Genomic DNA, 21,627 nt, shown 5'->3' with positions numbered 1-21,627 from the left:
AGAAGTTGGACTCAAGGAAGCACACACCAGGCACAACACAATTACATTACCCAAGACTAAAGATAAGGAAAGAATCTTAAAAGCAGATAGAGAAAAAGAGACAGTTACCTACAAAAGTTCCCATAAGACTATCTATCAGCTGACTTCTGAAAAGAAACCTTGCAGGCAAGAAGGGGCTGGAAAGTATTCAAAGCCATGAAAGGCAAGAACCCACCTCCAAGATTACTCTATCCAGCAAAGCTATCATTTAGAATGGAAGGGCAGATAAAGTGCTTCCCAGATAAGGTCAAGTTAAAGGAGTTCATTATCATCAAGCCCTTATTATATAAAATGTTAAAGGGACTTTTTTAAGAAAAAGATAAAAAATATGAACAGTAAAATGAAAACAAACTGACAACTGTCAACAAATGAACCTAAAAAACAAAAACAAATACAAACTAAGCAAACAATAGAATAAGAACAGAATAACAGAAATGGAGATCACATGGAGGGTTATCAGTGGGGAGGCGGACAGAGGATAATGGGGAAAAAGGTATAGGGAATAAAAAGCATAAATGGTAGGCAAAAATAGACAGGGGGAGGTTAAGAGGAGTATGGGAAATGGAGAAGTCAAAGAACTTATATGTATGACCCACGGACATGAACTAAGGCAGGGGGGATTGCGGGTGGGAGGCTGAGTGCAGGGCAGAGAGAAATAAAGGGGGGAAATGGGACTATAACAGCATAATCAATAAAATATTTTTTTAAATCTTTTTGAAAAAATAATGATGAAAAACTTTCCTAACCTGGTAAGGGAAATAGACATACAAGTTCAGGAAACACAATCCCAAACTAGATGAACCCAAAGGGGCTCACACCAAGACACATCATAAGTAAAATGCAAAAGGATAAAGACAAAGAGAGAATCTCTTTTACCTACAAAGGAGTTCCCACAAGACTTTCAGCTGATTTCTTAACAGAAACTTTGCAGCCAGAAGGAAGTGACAAGAAATATTCAAAGTGATGAAATATAAGGACCTACGACCAAGATTATTCTAACCAGGAAAGCATTCATTTAGAATTGAAAGACAGACAGAGCTTTCCAGATAAGAAATAGCTAAAGGAGTCCATCACCACCAAACCTGTATTATAGAAAATGTTAAAGGGTCTTCTTTAAGAATATGAACAATAAAATGCCAATAAATGCATATCTGTCAACAATTGAAGCTAAAAAACAAAATACCGTATTTTTAGGACTATAAGATGCATCTAGGTTTTAGAGGAGGAAAATAGGGGAAAAAATTTGAAGGAAAAAATGTGGTAAAATATTTAATAACCTACGATCCCACTCCACTGCCGCCCCCCACAACAGTGAGTCAGGTAAGTTACATTTGGCCTATAAGATGCATCCCCTTTTCCTCCTAAATTTGTGGGGGCGGAGGGAGTGTGTCTTACGGTACAAAAAATACGGTAAATGATCAAGCACAACAGAAACAGACCCATAGATACAGAGAACATTTCAATGGTTGCCAGACAGGGGTGGGGGTTAGGGAGATGGGTGAAAAGAGTAAAGGGTTTTACAAGTACAAGTTGGTAGGTAGACAATAGTCATAGGAATGTAAACTACCACACAGGGAATACAGTTAATGTGATAACTATCTATGGTGTCAGATGGGTACTAGATTTATTGAGGTGATCACTTCATAAGTTATTTAAATGTCTAATCACTATGTTGTACTCCTACAACTAATATAAATATTGTACATCAACTGTAGTTGAAAACAAATTCTTCAAAAAAACCCAAAAAACTATCAAGGTCAACCAGAGTTGAAAGGTTAGGGACTTACACATTTTTCCTGGACACATGCATAGCCCTGCCGTGTTTGTGGCTTTCTAGATTTCCAGGAATATGTTGGTGCTTTTCAAAGACCTCTATAAACATCGCATTGCCCCATTTTTCCTATTAAGTTTCTTGGACAACTGCTTGTTAGCTCCAGCTGGTATTACCACCTCAGGCAGCTGCAATGTTAAACAATTACCACTGATTGTTTTCAACAAAGGCGCTAGGGATAGAACTTTTTGTACACAGCAAGCTATAAGTCAGGTCAAATAAAGACAAGCCCTGAGAACGGAGCTTTGCAGGTCAAATAGTGACAATTCTCTAGGGATGGGGCTTTTGAGAAGCTCCAAATCCGCTAAGTTTCTTCCAGTGGATGCCAGCCCTCTGGTTTTCAGTTACCATAGTTAGATGTTGGTTTTAAGACTACTGTGTGAAGGGGATGGAAATAGAGCAAGTTAAATATCTATAAAGTTCACTATTCCTAAGGAGATTCAGCCATTTCTCTTGAATAAATGCTCTTTGAATTCTTACAAGTCTTTCATTAGTGATGAGTTCTTTTTTTTTATTTGAGAGACCGAGAGAGATCAAGTTGTTGCTCCACTTATCTATGTATTCGTCAGCTGATTCCTGTATGTGCCCCGCCAGGGATGAAACCTGTAACGCTGGTGTATTGGGACAATGCTGTACCCAACTGACCAACCCAGCCAGAGGTAAAACATTTTGCTTTGACAAATTTTCCTAGTGTTTTTGTACTTTTGTGGAGATTTTTGGATGTTTTTACTCTACTATTCTGGAAGTGTTTTTCCATGCTCTAGTTCTGGCACTTCATATGACCCATTACTGTGCTAAATGTTTTAATTTAAATACCTCATTTACTCTATCCAACAACTCCTAAAGTAGGTATTACTATTATCTGCATTTTACAAATAGAAGCAAGGATTTAGGTTAGCTGACACTTGCCCCAAGTCCCACAACTAAACAGTAGAAGTTAATCCCAGGCAGTTGTTCCAGAGTTTATACCCTTAAATATCAAACTAAACTCTCCTATCAGCCTTACCCAGCAAGCCAAGGGGGAAGAAGTTTAAGCATCAACAATATTTAAGATAGCATAAACATGTCCATCTGACCAGTAGCAAAAGAAAAAAAGGTAAACAGAAATAAAAATACCCATCATCATATATTTTCTGCTTTAAGTAGTATTTTCCTTCACAGTTTAAGGAAAATATACGAATGGAAAGTATTTTCAGTTTTATTTTAAAAAGATCTAAAAATAACATAATAGAAATTTTTTAGATATTAAATAGTTTAAAATTTGTACTACCGTCAAAACAAATAAGATCTATGTATATCTATCTACCAGTAGGAAAAAATCCTAAGGAAGAAACTGAAGCACCAATTAAACTCTCTACATAAAATAATTTATACTAATAAGAAGTGAAAAATTCCAACAGTGGTAGATTCCACAGTCAAGTCTTCATTAACTGGTCTACCTTGCTTATTTGTTGGTTTGGCTGTCGTGATCATTTAAATATATTTTTTAAAATAGGCTCACAGCTGTGAAAAATACATCATACTGAAGATTTGAGGCTAGTTAACACCATAAACTCTTCTTAAGAGACAATGACAACACAGAAACATTTATTTAAAAAATGAATTAAGTTTTTCACAGCAAAAAGCAAATCACTAAAAAAGTGACTTAATTCTAATTTTAGAATATAGTGTTTGTAGGAAGGATTTTTTGACAATATTTTCAAAAACTTTTTTTAAAGGTTTCAGAAAAAGATTAACATTTTATGTGAGCTGAGATGTGATTTAAGAAGCAGAGTTCAGTAACAGTTTAATCCTAGTATATGAAAATGGGCAATTTACCATGAAAAAGGACCATCCCCTTCTTCCCTCCCCTGCCCTTCTCTGTCTTGTCTTTTCTTTTTTTTCTTTCTCCCTCCCCCCTTCCTTCCTTCCTCTTTCTTTTCCTTCCTCCCTCCCTTCCTTCCTCCCCTCCTTCCTTCCTTCCTTCCTTCCTTCCTTCCTTCCTTCCTTCCTTCCTTCCTTCCTTCCTCTCTTCCTCCCTCCCTTTCCTTCCTCTTTTTTTTTTTGCTGGCAGAAACTTTTGAAACCTCCTTTATTTCTAAGTCATTCTTGCCCCAACAGGGTACCTTTTAAAAACTCATTACTGTTGTTTTTTTTTTTTTTTTAATTTATTTATTTATTTGAATTGATTATGCTGTTACAGTTGTTCTATTCCCCCCTCCATTCCCCTCCACCCTGCCCCCCCAACCCCACCATTACCCCCCTTTAGTTTATGTCCATGTGTCTCAAGTCCTTTAGGTTCTATATTTCCCAACCTATTCTCGCCCCCCCCATCTACTTTCTATCTACTGTCTATGCTACCTGTTTTCTGTACCTTCTCCCCCCATCTCCTCCTCCCATTCCCCTGTTGCTAACCCTCCTTGAGATCTTCATTTCTATGTTTCCACTCCTGCTCTAGCTGTCCTTTTAGTTTGCTTTCGTTTTAGGTGTGGTTGTTAATAACTGTGAGTTTGTTGTCCTTTCACTGTTCATGTTTCTTTATCTTCTTTTTCTCAGATAAGTCCCTTTAACATTTCATATAATAAGGGCTTGGTGATGATGAACTCCTTGAATTTGGTCTTATCTGAGAAGCACCTTATCTGTCCTTCCGTTCTAAATGAGAGTTTTGCTGGGTAGAGCAATCTTGGTTGTAGGTCTTTAGATTTCATGACTTGGAATATTTCTTTCCAGCCCCTTCTTGCCTGTAAGGTCTCTTTTGAGAAATCTGCTGACAGCCTGATGGGGACTCCTTTGTAGGTGATTGTCCCCTTAGCTCTTGCTGCTTCCAGGATTCTTTCCTTCATTTTAATTTTGGCTAATGTAATTATAATATGCCTTGGTGTGTTTCTTCTTGAGTCCAACTTTTTTGGTACTCTCTGGGCTTCTTGGATTTCTTGGAAGTCTATTTCCTTTGCCAGATTGGGGAAATTTTCTTTTATTATTTGTTCAAATAGTTTTTCCACTGGTGGTTGTGTCTTTCCCCCTTCTGGTACCCCTATAATTCGGATATTGGAGCGTTTAAAGATGTCCTGGAGGTTCCTAAGACTCTCCTCATTTCTTTGAATTCTTGCTCCTTGACTCTTTTCTGTTTGTCCATTATTTGCTTTCTTCTGGTCCACTGCATTGATTTGAGTCCCAGTTTCCTTTTCATCTCTATGGAATTCGTGTGGAATTCCATTCATTTCCCTTAATTTAGCCTCCATATGTTTCTCTAATTTGTGGCTGTAATCCACCAAATCTGTGAGGAAGGTGATGACCAGTGTTTTAAACTGTGCGTCTGAGAGTTTTGCTATTTCTTCGTCATTTAGATTTATCTCTGGGGCTTTGAGTTCTGCCTGCGACATTTTTGGTCTGTTCTGGCCCTTTAAGTGGGACAAGCGGCGCCTTGGAGTCCCAGGTCGCTGGGTTGTGACGCTGTATGTGGGGGCGTGGTCAGAGCGGGAAATGGCGCGCCGCCACAGCCGCCGCCGCAGCCGCTGCCGCCACTGGGCCGGTCCAACCGCGGGGCCGGTCCAACCGCTCACTCCCTCACTCGCACGTAACCAGGCAACCACAGTCAACTCGTTGCCACCGCCTCCCCACTGTGTCGCTCCCCCGGTGGGCTGCTCCGCAGGTCCAATCCTGGGTTTGGAACCCGCGCGACTGGATTCGCGCGCCCAGTCCGACCGAGCCCTCCTTTGTAAGTCCTCACCCGACGCCGGTTTCGCCCCTTACCGGTCAGGCTGAAGAATTTGTTGTTAGCGGACTTCCGAAAAGTTCAGTTTTCCGTGTTCTGGTTGTGTTTTGTGATGCTAATATTTAGTTGTCCCTAAACTTGGTTGTGAGAGGAGGCAGGCACATCCAGCTAAACCTCCATCTTGGCGGAAGTCATTACTGTTGTTTTTGAATGGGAAAAGAATTTAGTTTGTTTGAGGAAGTGGGCAGGTCTCAGAACTCCTGAAACAGCTTTTTGGTGCTGGTGGCCTTGGTGACCTTGAACACAGCAAAGCAAACGGTCTTGCTCAGGGACAGCACTCACCAACCATGATATCACCCATCTGGACATCCCTGAAATAGGGGGACTGGCACATGGATATGATTTTATAGCACTTCTCAAAGTGTCTATACTTTTAGCAGTAGTGGAGGTAGTCTCTGTGGATGACAGTGGTCCTCTGCAGCTGCATCTTGGTCAACACACCAGGCAGGACCCACCCTCAAATGGAGACCTAACTGGTATAGGGGCAATTCTTGTCAGTGTAGATGCCCTCAAAGGCCTCCTTGGGCATCTGAAGATCAGACCAATGATCTTATAGCACTGCAGGAGCTTCATCTCACTAGTTTCTCCAAGCAGGACCTTCTTCTTATTTTAAAAGATGGTGGGCTGACTATTGTAGCATGCTCAGTCTAGGGGTCACTTCTTATTTAATATTCGTGGCTTCAGAATTAAATACCAAAGCAACAGGCTCCCTGGATTAGCCCCTAGGAACCAGTTCTCAGAGGACTAAGTATAAGGCCTAAGACCTCCAGAAAAACAGCCCACAAACCTTCAAGTTTACTAAGGCAACTCCTGTAATGCTTGAGCCTCAGTCAAATTCCAAGTGTGGATCCCTCAAGATTCATAAACTTTTTAATGTTTTATTGTTTATGCTATTACAGTTGTCCCATGTCCCCCACTTCACCCCCTCCCTCAGGATTTCTATCAACACAAAGGCATGTATCCTCTGCCTGAGAATCTCCAAAAGCGGGGTGCAAGGTCTCACTTTCAAGGACACATCTATGAGGCCCAGGGCAGGAACCTCAGCCTTAGCACCAGCCCCAAACCTGCACCTAAACTTTATTATTATTTTTTAAGATTTCATTATTTTTAGAGAGAGGGAAAGGGAGGGAGAAAGAGAGGAAGAGAAACATCAATGTGTGGTTGCCTCTCATGCACCCCCAGCTGGGGGTCTGGGCCTCTACCCAAGCATTGCCCTGACTGGTAATCAAACCAGTGACCCTTTGGTTCACAGGCCAGCACTCAATCCACTGAGCCACACCGGCCAGGGCTATTATTAAGACTGTAGATTTGGGGTAATTTATTATACAACAGATAACTAATATAATAGTACAAACCACACTAACAGCAACAAAAAGACACACAAATTTCCCAAAACTAGAAAGTAAATAGAAATGTGTGGAATGTGGACAGATGAAACAGATGAGGAAGCCACAACCTAGAATATATTCAGGAAGAGAGATATTTGTCAAGAGTAAGACATTTGCTAAGCAGAAGCTTAAAAGCACCAGGCCTGGAGTTAGCAGGTATGAGAACAGAATTGAAAAAGAGGGATTGAAATGGGAGGTTAAATGAAAGTCTGTGTCCAAACACCTACAGCAGTCCCACATCTCATTCTACTCCTTGCCCCTTTCTCTCCACTCCTGAACAGGAAGGCAGCTTGTAAAAAAATTTTAAAAATCAACCAGAGGATAGTTCTTTTTAAAAAGTACTTAAACTGCCTGGAGAGAATAAGTCAGCTAGGGTGAGTGATGGGCCTCCTAGAATAAGGCCCTCTTCATTCTGTATCTAGGTACGCCCTGCCTACTAGGCCCTTTCCAGAACATTAATCCTAAAGAAAAGCCTGCCAGTCAACATACCGCAGAGAAGTAAATGGGCTCACTCTGCTCTCTTGTCCACCTTTACATGGGAAAAACAAACAAGACACTGCAAACTCACACAATCTACCTAAGAAACTCATTCCAGCCCTGACTGGTATAGCTCAGTTGGTTGGGTGTCGACCCACAGAGTGCAGGGTCACCAGTTTTATTCTCCATCAGGGCACATGCCCGGGTGATGGGTTTAGTCTCTGAATGGGGTGCATACGAGAAGCAACTGGTCCATGTTTCTCTTTTGCATAAATGTTTCTCACCCTCTTTCTCCCTTCTTTCCCCTCTCTCTAATACAGATAAGTTAATAAATAAAATCTTTTTTTAAAGGGGAAAAAAATAAATCCAGTCACTAATCACACTTTCAAATTTGAGGAAAAAACCATCAGCACAAGAATGAAAGCCCAAGACAAACAGACAAAATTGATCCAGAGGAAGATAATTCAAGAGAAAGAAATTTTAAATGGCCGATATAGCCCTCCCTTTTCCAATTATGATTATTCTACATGTTTATCCTTGTCTCTTTGTATGTTATTGCTAGTGTATTATTTTGGATTGCTAAAAGTACATGCTAGCAAGTCAGAGGTGGGTGCAGCAAAACCTTTCCAAGCTTGAGTTTGAGTAAATGTATCTGAATTATAAGAAATAAAATTTTTACTTTAAAGAGCACCCATATATATATATATATATGGCACCCATGTATATATAAAGAGTACCCATGTATATATACAATTTACATATTAAACACACATGTATCTTAAAGAGGGGCAATTCTAAGAAAAATAAACTCTAAGGCTAAAAATTACTCTTTGCAACATTCAATGGCAATCTCTTTAAAACAGGAGAGTTAGGAAAGTGCTTAATGCAGTGGCATCCTAACATTAAGACTTTTCAGAATTTGCAAACATAGTAAGCAAAAGAATGTCAAGCATAAAAAACCCACAAATTGTATAATTCTATTTATATGAACTGTCCTGAACAGGCAAATTCATAGACACAGAAGGTAGGTTAGTAGTTGCCAAGGGATGGCAGGGGCAGGGGTAGGTGAGAAAAGGAAGTGATGACCAATAGTTAGGGTTTCTTTTTCTTTTCTTTTTTTAAAAAAATTATTTATTTTATTTTTAGAGAGAGGATAAGGGAGGGAGAAAGAGAGGGAGCAAAACATCATTTGTGGTTGCCTCCCACATGCCCCCTACTGGGGACCTGGCCTGCAACCCAGGCATGTGCCCTGACTGGGAATCAAACCGGTGACCCTTTGCTTCACAGTCCCGCACTCAATCCACTGAGCTGCACCAGCCAGGGCTCTTTTTCCTTTAACAGTTATAAAAATATTCTGGATTTAGAAAGTGGTAGTAGTTGTACAATTCTGTGAATATGCAAAAAGCACTGAAGTATACACATTAAAGAGTGAATTTTATAGTATGTGAATTAAATCTAAATAAAGTCATTATTAAAAAAACCAGACTTTTCCAAGAAAAAAAAAGGCTGTGATTCCAAACCAATGTTTGGCAAAGCTTATGTAGGAAAATCCTGTTAATCACTTTCACAAATAACTGACCTAGCTTAGAGAAAATCCTACGCCAGAACTTGTTTTAATCTAAAGAGGCAAAGAATCTTTCTGGTAATTCTGAATAAAGCTTTCAAATAATCACAAACTTTAAGTTACCACATAGTTCTCATCTTATTTTCTTAATAACTTTCTTCATTAAAATAGTTTTCCCTAATTTAAGGGCTTGGCATATAGTAAGTATAATTAAACATAATTTAACAAGCATTTCTTAGAAAAGAATTTATCTTGGAACATTCACATTCTGAGATCATATATTTATACCCTAGAAGCATTCCCAGGATGTTTCTCAGATATTGAGTCCTTCTTGCGGTATTCATGCATTTTGTTTTCCATAACGATTCTTTAAAAATTTATAAAAATTTTGTGACATATATCAAATTCAAAGTGAGTACAATGAACACTTGGCAAAATATTTTTTAAGTTGTACATTACAAAGGAACTTTAGAGTATTTCTGTACATTGTTCTTCATAGTGAAAAAATGCAACATGACTAGCAATTATTCTTGCCATAAACCATCTAGGACATAAGCATCTACAGAACACAAAGATAAAAAGCATTTGACAAAATACAACATCATTTTACGATAAAAACTCCCAACAAATTGGGTATAGAAGGAATGGACCCCAACACAGTAAAAACCATAGATGACCAGCCCACAGCTAGTCAAAGGTGAAAGGTTGAAAGCTTTTCCTCTAAGAACAGGATCAAGACAAAGGGTGCCCACTTTCACCACTGTTATTCAACAGAGTAATGAAAGTTTTAGCCAGAGGAGTTAGGTAAGGAAAAAACAAACAAACAAAAAACAATAATAAAAGGCACTCAAATTAAAGAGAAAGATGTAAAACTCTCTATGTGTACATGATATGATCTTATATATAGAAAACCCTTATGACTCCACCAAAAGAACCCAGTTAGAACTAATAAGTAAATTCAGTAAAGTTACAGGATACAAAATCAATATACAAGAATCAGTCAAATCTCTATACACTAACAACAACCAGAAAGAGAAATTAAGAAAACAATCTCATTTATTAACAGCATAAAAAAGAGTAAAATATTTAGGAATAAATTTAACTAAGGAGGTGAAAAATCTGTACACTGAAAATTGTGTAATATGATGAACAGAAAAAAGACACAAATGGAAGGATATCCCATGTTCATGAATTAGAATAATTAATATTGTCAAAATGTCTGTATTACCTAAAGTCATTTATAAATTCACTGTAATCCCTACGGCACCCTGGCTGGTGTGGCTCAGTGGACTGAGTGACAACAGCCCAAGAACCAAAGGGTCGCCGGTCTGACTCCCAGTCAGGGCACATGCCCGGGTTGTGGGCCAGGTCCCCAGTGTGAGGCACATGAGAGGCAACCACACATTGATGTTTCTCTCCTTCTCTTTCTCCCTCCCTTCCCCTCTGTCTAAAAATATATAAATAAAATCTTAAGGAAAAAAAAACCCACCTCCAATGGCGTTTTTCACGAAAACAGAAAAAACAATCCCAAAATTTATGTGGAGCTACAAAAGACCCCAAAGAGGCAAAGCAGTCCAGAGACAGAAGCACACCTGAGGCAGCACACACACCTCCTGATTTCAAACTGTATTACAAAGCCATAATTATCACACAGTTGTCTACTGGCATAAAAATAGACACACAAACAGAACAGAATTGAGAACCCAGAAGTAAACCCTTGCAATATAGTCAGTCAATATTTTAAAATAAATTTTTAAATCCTCACCCAAGGGTATGTTTACTGATTTTAGAGGGAGAGGAAGGGAGACAGAGAGAAACATCAATCAGTTGCCTCCCACAGCACCCCAACTGGGGACTGAACCCAAAATGAACATATATGCCCTGACCTGGAATTGAACCCACAGTCCTTTGGTGTACAGAATGATGTTCCAACCAACTCACTCAACCAGGGCAAGTCAATCAATATACAACAAGGGAGGCAAGAATACTCAGTGGGAAAGGAATAGCTTCTTTAATGTGGTGGGAAATTTGGAGAACCACATGCAAAAGAATGAAACTGGATCCCTATCTTACATCATTCAACAAATATTAACTCAAAATGGATTAAAAACTAAACATAAGGCATGAAACTATAAAACTCTTGAAAGAAAATAAAGGAAAAAAGCTCCTTGACATTGGCAAGAAAAGCTCCTTGACAACGACCTTGTGGATGCATTCAATTCACAAAAGCACAAGCAACAAAAGCAAAAATAAACAAGTAAGATTACATCAAACTAAAATGCTTCTGCATAGCAAAAGAAACAACAAAATGAGAAGGCAACTTACAGAATGAGGAAAAATATTCATAGACCATCTATCTGATAAGGGGTTAAATACATAAGGAATCCATACAACTGAACAGCAAAACAACAAACAAACCCAAACAATCCAACTGAAAGATGGACAGAGGACCTGAATACATTTTCCCAGAGAAGACACAAATGGCAAACTGGTACATGAAAAGTTGCTCAGCATCACTAACAGGGAAATGTAAATCAAAACCACAATGAGATATTACCTCAGACCTGTTACAATGCCTATTATTTTAAAAAACAAGAGATAACAGGTGTTGGTGAAGATATGAAGAAAAGGGAACAGTTGTGCACTGTTGGTGGGAATGTAAATTAGTGCAGCTACTATGGAAACAATATGGAGGTTCCTCGAAAAAGTAATATTTAACAGATTTACCACATGATCCCTCAATCCCACTTCTGGGTGTATACCCAAAGGAAATAAAAATCACTGTTGTGGGACATCTGCACTCCTGCATTCGCTGCAGCATTTTTCACAGCAACCATGGTATGGAAACAACTTAAGTGTCCATCAACAGAGGACTGGATAAAGAAGATGTGGTGTGTATGTGTGTATGTGTATATATATATAGATATATATATACTTACAGATATACTTATATATACAATGAAATATTATTCATCCATTAGAAAGAAGAAAATCCTGCCATTTGAGACAATATGGATGGAATGCAAAGACGCTATATGCTAAATGAAATAAATCAGACAGGAAAGACAAATAATATACAGCATCCCTTACATGTGAAATCTAAAAAGGCCAAACCCATAGAGACAGAGTGGAATGGTGGTTGCAAAGGGCTAAGTGGAGGGGGAAATGGGGAGATGCTGGTCAATGGGTGTAAACCTCTGGTGAGAAAATAAATAAGTTCTGGGGATCTCAATGTATAGTATGGCAAGTATAGTTAATAATATTGTATTATATACTTAAAAGTTGTTCAGAGAGTAGATCTTAATTGTTCTGCCAACAACAAAAAAGGTAATTATGTGAGGTAATAGAATTGTTAACCAATCTTGTTGTAGTAATTATTTCACAACATATGTGTATCAAATCATTATACTGTACACCTTAAACTCACATAATGTTATATGTCAATTATATCTTAATAAGGCTAGAAAAGAACATACACAAAAGAGAAAAAAATGTCTACATCAAATAGTTAAAGGAAGAGTAAATAGCTTTCCCATGAAACAAGATCATATGTTCTGTCTGTTGAAAACATACAAGTATAAAAATATAAGAAAATTAACACACAATTCAGGAGATGATACTGTAAGCAACAGCTAAAATATACATATAAGAAAAATCTTGACAGGATGAAAGATTACGGTCACCAAAGTGTTTAAAAAAGAAGAATTAAGGCTTAGATCCAGGGTATTAGAATACCTAAAGCTTCCCACACTATAGCATAAATTCATACATCGATTACACATGTGTGATACTATTTATATTTTAAAATATAACAGTTTTAAACAGTATTAATTTCCTAAATCTACCCAGAAAGGAAATTATTCTAAGGTAAAAGTGGCCATATATGATTTTTACAACTGTTTTAAGTAGAAAAAATATAAAAAGATCACCATTTTGTAAGCATTCTCTTCTGATACAAAATTTAATTCTCAGGAGAAAACACATTACCAAAAAATGTATAATTCAGTGATCACCACTATTTATACATTAGTGTATTTATATCTAGCCTTTTTTCTCTGCCTAAATAATTACACATTTAGGTAGAGAAAAATTATATATTTAGGCACTCACATTTTTCTTTCTTTTCCTAATACAAAATCACAATCATACTCTCTATCTACTGCTTTATGTACTACTCCTTTCACTTAACACATTTCCACGTTATTAAAAATGATTACAAACATGTTTATGACATTACACTGTTTCAAATTATGGATGTACCATACATAATGTGGCATTAGACTGTTTCTAGTTCTTCATTATTAAAATGCCAAAGTGAATATTTTTATATATAAATCTTTTAATCTGATCACTTCCTTGGAAAAAAATAACATCTAGAAGTAAGATTTCTGAGTTGAAAAACCTGAACAAGTTTTAAGACTTTTGATATAAGGTCGACTGCTCTCCATTAAGGTAATGACATGACTCACCCATAATCTACAATGTATAAAAGTGACCATTTACAGTATGTGCTTACATGTCCACCTCTCTCAAGAAACAATGAGGTCTGGTGAGAACTTACATTCATGTATATTCATCTTTGTCTCCTGATATATACCACATGCTAAATAAATGGCTACTGAACTAAATTACAGCACAATGGCAAAACTGTACTCTCCAGCTGAAAAAGAATGAGGAATCCTCATTAGGAACATACATGTCCTACCTCTGCTGCTGAAGCAAAAGAATCGGTTGACGCAATACTCAAGGTGTCTCGTAGGCCAAAGTCATCCACATTCTCCTTCATAGTGATATCCGTATCTTTATCTTAAAAGCAAATACGGAAAAATTAGAAACTGATATTCTTTGTCACTGCCATATTTCATACTCTATAGTTGGTTTTCCTTCTTTCTTTTTTACTCCAGTCTTTCTTAATATAGACTACTGCAGCCTAAAAGGAAAACAAAACAAACTAATGGGACATAATCTGAGAAGACTCTCAAAGTGTATTCTTTGTTTATCTGATTGTAAAAAAACTGCCAGAAAAGAAAGTGCTATAAAGTAGACATTTTTGCTTTAAAGGGGGATTAAATTTAATTTTGGATTAAAAACATTTCTGAGTATATAATAACTTAATTGGTATATAATAACTGGAGTTAGATAATCTACTCTACATGGTAAAATCAGCATATTACCAAAGACAGTATGAAACAGTAATTTAGTTCCAAGTGGCCTTGCTCATATTGAACAAGCTGGTAGGTTCAGTCAAATTAAACAAATTATTAACATAAAATGTTATCCAGCCTCTCAGTTGTGATAAACTGATCAATTATAACAATTGAAGAAGGTATCTCAGTTCTTCTGGTCTTTAAGGCCGCTTTAAAACACTGAAAAGGCCCTGGCTGGTATAGCTCAGTGGAATGAGCATGGGCCTGTGAGGCAAAGGGTCGCCGGTTCCATTCCCAGTCAGGACACATGCCTGGGGACACATGAGAGGCAACCACACATTGATGTTTCTCTCCCACTCTTTCTCCTTTCCTTCCCCTCTCTCTAAAAATAAATAAATAAAACACTTTAAACACTAAAAAGTCCAAAAGTGAAGAGATCTAGGTCTTTCACACTTATTCTCCTTGCCTGAGGGTCAAATATAACTGCTCCAATGATTTTAAAGGCCTGGAAAAGTTTAATATATTTTCAAATAGTTAACCTATATCAATACACAACATTCTGAATGTGGGTGCCAATATCTTCACATACAATCATCAGGAATCTGTTAACATTCAACTTTCAAATACTGTACTTGCTTACCGAATGACCACACTGTAGCAAACAATTGGTATGCTCCAAATTTTATCACAAGTGTGAAAAAGAAAACAATAAACTATATTCAAATTTTTCTTATTTTGATTCTCAATCTGCTAACTTTGTCGGATACTTTATCTTCTTTAAAAAGAAACCAGAACTCCCTTTGGCTTTCATTCATTCAAATTTCTATTGCATCGTTTTTCCTAAAATAAAATTCATTGCCTTTACCAGAAATTTCCCAGGCCCTTTTAAAGTTCCAAGTACCAGAAAAAATAGACATTTTGTAATTTTATACTGGAAGTGTAAGATTTTTAAAAATCCAAACCATTAATGTATTTTAAAGTCAAAAGTTTTTAAACCAATTTATATTCTAAGCTCTAGTCAAGCAGAAATGCAAATAAGCCATAATTGGTACAAGGTTGATTCCTATTAAGTATCAAAAATAACCATATACATAGCATATTTTTTACTACTTTATATCTGGTAAAACCATGGTTTACACTTTAACCATTTATATTCTAAGTTTAAATTAAAATTGTTCTCAACTGAAGTTTACAGTAATCCTTTAAAAATATCTAACTTGTCAACTCAAAATCCTTGTAACTACTAAATGAATAATGGAATCTGAGGTTGAATGATTCTATTTTCAAAAATACATGTTCTTTCAGAAATTTTAATTTTTCATCAAATTTGGGAACAAAACAACACAATTGTTTTACATTTATAAATAGCTATAAGATTGGTATTTCTGGAAACTCAATTATCCAGAAAAACTACAATTATTCTCCTTTCAGGGCATATATGATCTTTTGAAATGCGTGCACAAACTAAAACATTATTTATATAACTGAATTGGCATTTACAACTTTCAAACCTTTAACTTCTAATAATTTTCCATTGTTACTATTAACTGTACAAAAAGAAATCACAGTACAATATTCATTTTGCCAAAGTACTTTTAAAGCAGGATGAAATTACTAGCCAATGAAGTTAAATCTTGGTTCCATATGCCTTTTGCTATTTTCAGAATGGAACACAGACATTTATCTCATGTCACTTTACCTTTCAGACATTACCCATGAGCTGTTAAAAGTCTGTTTTACTTCACTCAACAGAAACCAGCCACTCAACATCATCCAGATCAGTTACCATGACTATACTTTATTTAAAAAAAAATCTAACAAAAAAAAATGGTTCAGAAGAACTGGAAAGGCTTATTCACTGAATCCAGATTTGTAAACCATAGATTATACTTCTCACTTTAGTAATAGTTATGCTTCCTGGTGTGGCAGCTTAATAATTATGAAGAGAAATAATACATCTGTTTTTCAGATAAGCCAATAAAAAGTATAAAGAAAGAATACTGGGTAATATCTCAAACTTACCGCTTTCATGCATCCAATTAAAATTTAAAGTACTTTTTATTACTAAGCCCTTATCATATAAAATATTAAAAGGACTTATCTAAGAAAAAGAGTATCAAAAATATGAACACTAAAATGACAACAAACTCACAACTTTTGACAACTGAACCTAAAGCTACAAAAACAAAAACAAACTAAGCAAACAACTAGAACAGGAACAGAGTCACAGAAATAGAGACCACATGGAGGGTTATCGGAAGACTGGGGGAAAAGGCACAGGGAATAAGAAGCATAAATGGTAAGTACAAACCAGACAGGGAGAAGTTAAGAAGAGTACAGGAAATGGAGAAGTCAAAGAACTTGTATGTATGGCCCATGGATATGAACTAAGGTGGGGGAAGAGATGCTGGAAGGCAGATACAGGGAGGAGGGGAATAAAGGAAAGAAGAAAAAAAGAAAAAATTTAAATTTAAAATGCTTCTTGAACCTAATACAAAATAATATTGAATGTAAACTGTAATTGAAATATATAATTGAAAAAAATTAAATACACTTTCTAAAAAATATCACCAACTCTTGATTGTGGTATTAAAAGGCAAGGACAGCATGGAAAATTGGAAACCAAAGCCTTCATCTTAATCAATACTAGCAGGAATATTTTCCCATCAAATTTTTCTTAGAAAAAAATGATAAAGTCACAATGAGATATCATTACACGCCTACTAGAATTACTGAACTGGGAAAAATGGCCATTTTTGTTGTTAAGAATGTACAGCCATGGAAATTCTCACATGCCACTGGTAGCAATGTTAATTGGTAGAACCACGGTGGAAATTCTGACGTTACCTATTAAACTTCAAGACTGCCTTCTATATCTATATGACCTAGCAATTCTATCGTTGGGTGTTTTTACAGAAATGCATGCTTATGTGCATAAGAATATTCATAACAGCACTTATAATAGCTCCAAAATGGAGAAAAACCAATGTCCATCACCATGGAATACATAAACTGTGGCACGTTCATACAGGGAAATACCACACAACAATAAAAGTTAATGAATTGCTAGTACATGCAAGAATGTGGATGAATTTCACAATAGGTTGAATGAAGAATTATATGTATGATTTCATTATATTAAAATTCAAAAACTGGCAAAATTATACTAAATTGATTATTAAGTTGGTAAAACTATAAAGAAAAACCAGGAAGTAAACAACATTAGCAATAGAACAGTGGTTAATTTGGTGGGTAAGTGGAAAAGCTATTGATTGCCAGGCGGTACAAGGGGATCTTTTAGAAATTTGGCAATGTTTAATTTTTTGAATTACATAATAGCTACACAATAAGGTGTGATAGATTACTGTACCTTTTTGTTTTGTGCACTTTCCTCTCAGGGTTTAGAAGGAAAGAAAAGAGTACGTCTATATATTTTGGCCACAAATTGATGAAAGCAGCAAATGCCATGAAATACTTTCTGTATTTAAATGTTGGCAATAAAACTTTATTAGACATGAATTTCACACCCTAGAAGATGAAGCATCTATAACGATGCTAGGTTAAAAGTGAAAAGATCTGATCAGTCTGTTAAATATAACAGCAAAGTGAAAATAATTTATCTATACCCTATAAAGGAATACCAGTAGTAATAGCAAAGTCTAATGCCACATGTATACCACTCACGACCTTTTTTCTTCTAACTCACAATCTTTCTTTGCTATTTAGTGATTGATTTAGAACTTTAAATGGGAATGTATGGGTGAGGAGTATCAATTATGTGCAGTAAAAAGACTGCAAAAAGATGAAAAATAAGAGATGCTGGCTATTTAACAACAATAAGAGTGTGATGAAATTAAAAATCATTTATTTTACACTTACTACTTGCCAGAAACAAAGTAATATGCTTCGTATTTATTATTTCATAACTCCCACAGCAATCCTTTGCAGTAGGTAATATTCTTTTTCATTTTATATATCAAGAGGCTAAGGTAGAGAAAGGTGAAGTAACTGGTCTGTACTCACACAGTTAAGGAATAGAATGGCAGCATTCAAACCCAGGTCAGCTGACGCCAGGTTCCATGCTATGAAATTATGGAGTTGTGGTGTCCAGTATGGGAGCTGCTAGCCCATGTGTCTACCAAGCACATGAAATGTGGCTAGTCAGAACTGAGAGGTGCTGTAAGTGTAAAATACACAATGGGTTTTGAAAACTTAGTATCAAAATATATAAAATATTAATACTGGGCTTAAGAAGATATATTACTAAAATTAATTTCACTACTTTCATTTTAGCTTTTCATGTGACTACTAGAAAATTTAAGGTTACACTGGTGGTTCATATTCACTCATACTTCTATTAGACAGCACTATTAGAGCACTCCTTCCTTGCTCATATCTTATCTTCAGGGCAAAGAGCTTACAAGTTCTTTAGAGAATTCAGATTCAATTCATATTTTCCGAGTGACTACTATGTGCTCAAGGCATTCTGCTAAGTGCTTTCATGGACTATCCATTTCATTTAATATATGTAACTGTTAAACTAGCCTAATTGTGTACAAGAATGCTTTATTGTACCTAGAACAAAAAGGCCATTTCTTAATCAAAATCTTCAAGGGCTCCTTGTCTAGTTTTCAAAGCTTTCCATTATCTCTGTCCACCCTACCTATCTAACCTTGTTTTCCATTAATTACTAAAGGAGCCCTCAGCTTTAGCTGAGTACATTTACTATACTCCCATTTGCTACAAAGCACTGTAATTAAAAGCTTGGACTCTGGTGTCAAACCAGCAAGCATCTAGATTCCAATCCTAGCTTTGCTGTTTACTATCTGAGTAAACTGGGGATAACAATATTGACTTCACAGAGTTGTCATGAGGATTAAATCAGAGATTTATGGAGGCACAGTCCTTGCTAACGTGGTAAGTGCTAAGTAATTTTTTGCTAGTATAATTATTGCCATATTAATTCTTCACTCAAGCTGTTGGTTCCTCCTGCATCTTCTCCAATGTACAAATTTATTCCCTTCTGATCCTTTGCCCCATGTACCCAGAAAGACATACTGCTTTATAATTTGCAGCTCAAGTACTATCCCCTGCAAGTTTCCTCCAAAATTTAGCTTATGTTTTTCTTCCATGTGAGGCAGTACAGCAAGTGTTAAAATCATAGGTCTTGAGCCATACAGCTTAGATTCAAATTCTGACTCTGCTACTTATCAGCTGTGTAACCTTGGGTGCATTTTTTATCTTCTTAGTTCCTCAGTGTTCTTGTTTATAAAATGGGGGGTAGAAAAATCTACCTCATAGAGTTGTGTGAGGATTAAACAAGTTATATGTAAAGTAAGCATTCAATACATGTTAGCTATTCATATTATTATGTGAACGATAAATGTGTACCACTGAATATATTATCTGAATTTTTATTTAACTGTTGCCTGATTACACAGCCCATCTGTCCAGCTGGACTGACACAACTTAAATGGATGAACTTTCTCGAATTTTCTATTTATTTTTCTTTCTTTCTTTTTTTTTTACATTTTTTAAATTGATTATGCCATTACATTTGTTCTATTTCCCCCCTTCATTCCCCTCCACCCTGTACACCCCTCCCCCACCATTCCCCCCTTTAGTTTATGACCACGTGTCTCAAGTTCTTTAGATTCTGTATCTCCTACTATTCTTACCCTCCCCCCTATTTTCTATCTATCGTCCATGCTACTTATTTTCTGTACCTTCTCCCCCCTTCTCCTCCTCCCACTCCCCTGTAGCTAATCCTCCATGTGATCTTCATTTCTATGGTTCACTCCTGATCTAGCTGTCCTCTTAATTTGCTTTTGTTTTAGGTGTGCTTCTTAATAACTGTGAGTTTGCTGTCCTTTCACTGTTCATCTTTTTTATCTTCTTTTTCTTAGGTAAGTCCCTTTAACATTTCATATAGTAAGGGCTTAGTGATGATGAACTCCTTGACTTTCATTTTTTTTTCTGATGGTTTTTACAGTTGTCAATAGAGTACATAAACACTTAAATATCTGTTTATATAAACTAAATAAAACCTGTTATTATAAACTGACCATCCCCAAAACATGGAAATCCCTAACTTCTCATATATATTTCCTCTAGGTCATTTTGCCTGTTATATGGCTTTGTTTTCAGAGCCCTGTTAAAATTCTTATGTTTCTAATACTCAGACCTGAATTAATTAAACTTATGATACGATTTTCTAAACCTAAAATATGCAGCTTAAGCCCCTTAAAGACCCATCATTAGTATTCAACTGCCAAAAAAAGCTTTCCTCATAATTGGGTGATTAAATATAAAAAATGTGCCATAAGTTACCACACTGGCACTTGGTGGGGTTGCTCTTTCTTAACTCTAACCTTTTAAAAAAGTGAGCCTAAAATTCTTAAAAAACATTTAACCTGTGTCAACCACCCAAAACGTTTAAAACATTCATGAATAGACATAAACTATGTTTTTCCTTAGAACACTGAGAGTAGGTGTACTTTTAACTAAATAGTTACACATTCTAGGCCACAAATCTGACTGGATTCAAGCCACCCTCCTTTTCACAATCTCCTAAGTCACATATTACTTAGGCTTTTTCCAAAGCTGAGTTTTCTTGAAAGCTAAAAAAGGAAAAAGAAAAAAAAAAGCAAACCAGGAGACACTTCGGCCCTGGAACTGAAACTTCAGGCCTAGATCTATTACTTTAAATCAATGCAAGCAGATTTTTTGCACACCTCATTTTGCCATCACTAGGCACATTCTATTTTCTGTCACTCAGAAGACATCAGGTCTATTTTAACCTCAGCGGATTCTAGTGGAGATTCCAAAGATGCCACTCCTCTTTTAAAGTCTAGGCTGCCCACTGTGGGTTTTGTAACACCAGCAAGAGGAAGCCTGCCAAATGTCTCAGTGTCATCTGACTTCTATGTCAGCAGCTATTCTCCAGATGATTTTTAGCAACTTAAATATGACTTGGAACCTTGTCTTTTGTATGATTTTATTAAAAATGGAAAAGTTCCTGCTGCCCACAAGATAAGCTATTTTCCAGAGTCTGGTATAATCACTTAAAATAATTAAGAAATTTAGAAAACTATTGCTACACTTTGTGTATCTTATATCACTATCTGCCATACCCATACTGTGGATATTTTTTATCCTGATTTGTTTTAAAATGCTACAGTATAGTTTGAGAGACCAAAAACGTTGAATATAAAAATAAAAAACAACACAATTTCAGAAAGTGAAAGACCTATGATATATTTTCTTGATTTTCCTTTCAATGTACCTTACTATTGAAAATAGCAATGAAGTCCACTGAAACAAAAGAAAGAAAATCAATCCATTCTTGATGTGTCATTATTTACACAATTTTGCCCATGTAAAATAATATATATGCAATAATGGCCTGCTACTATGGCCCTACCCAA

General features: G+C 36.3%; 1 protein-coding gene and 1 pseudogene across 3 annotated transcripts in view; both read right to left on the bottom strand.

Annotated features, from left to right (window-relative positions):
* Nucleotides 1–21,627, bottom strand: part of MIGA1 (mitoguardin 1) — a 75,838-nt gene that overhangs the window by 20,473 nt on the left and 33,738 nt on the right. For all 3 annotated transcript variants that reach the window (XM_037148125.2, XM_053655517.1, XM_037148126.2), the window contains one exon: nt 13,759–13,859. In XM_037148125.2, the coding sequence (XP_037004020.1) occupies nt 13,759–13,859 (101 nt within the window). The remainder of the gene's footprint in view (nt 1–13,758; nt 13,860–21,627) is intronic.
* On the bottom strand, nt 5,816–7,678 carry LOC119051407 (40S ribosomal protein S11-like; annotated as a pseudogene).

Source organism: Artibeus jamaicensis, unplaced genomic scaffold, assembly GCF_021234435.1.
Source record: "Artibeus jamaicensis isolate MK-2021 breed Jamaican fruit bat unplaced genomic scaffold, CSHL_Jam_final scaffold_1019, whole genome shotgun sequence".
In the NCBI taxonomy this organism is placed as follows: Eukaryota; Metazoa; Chordata; class Mammalia; order Chiroptera; family Phyllostomidae; genus Artibeus; species Artibeus jamaicensis.
Note: the sequence above shows the minus strand (reverse complement) of the source record. Positions and strands in the feature narration are given on the sequence as shown.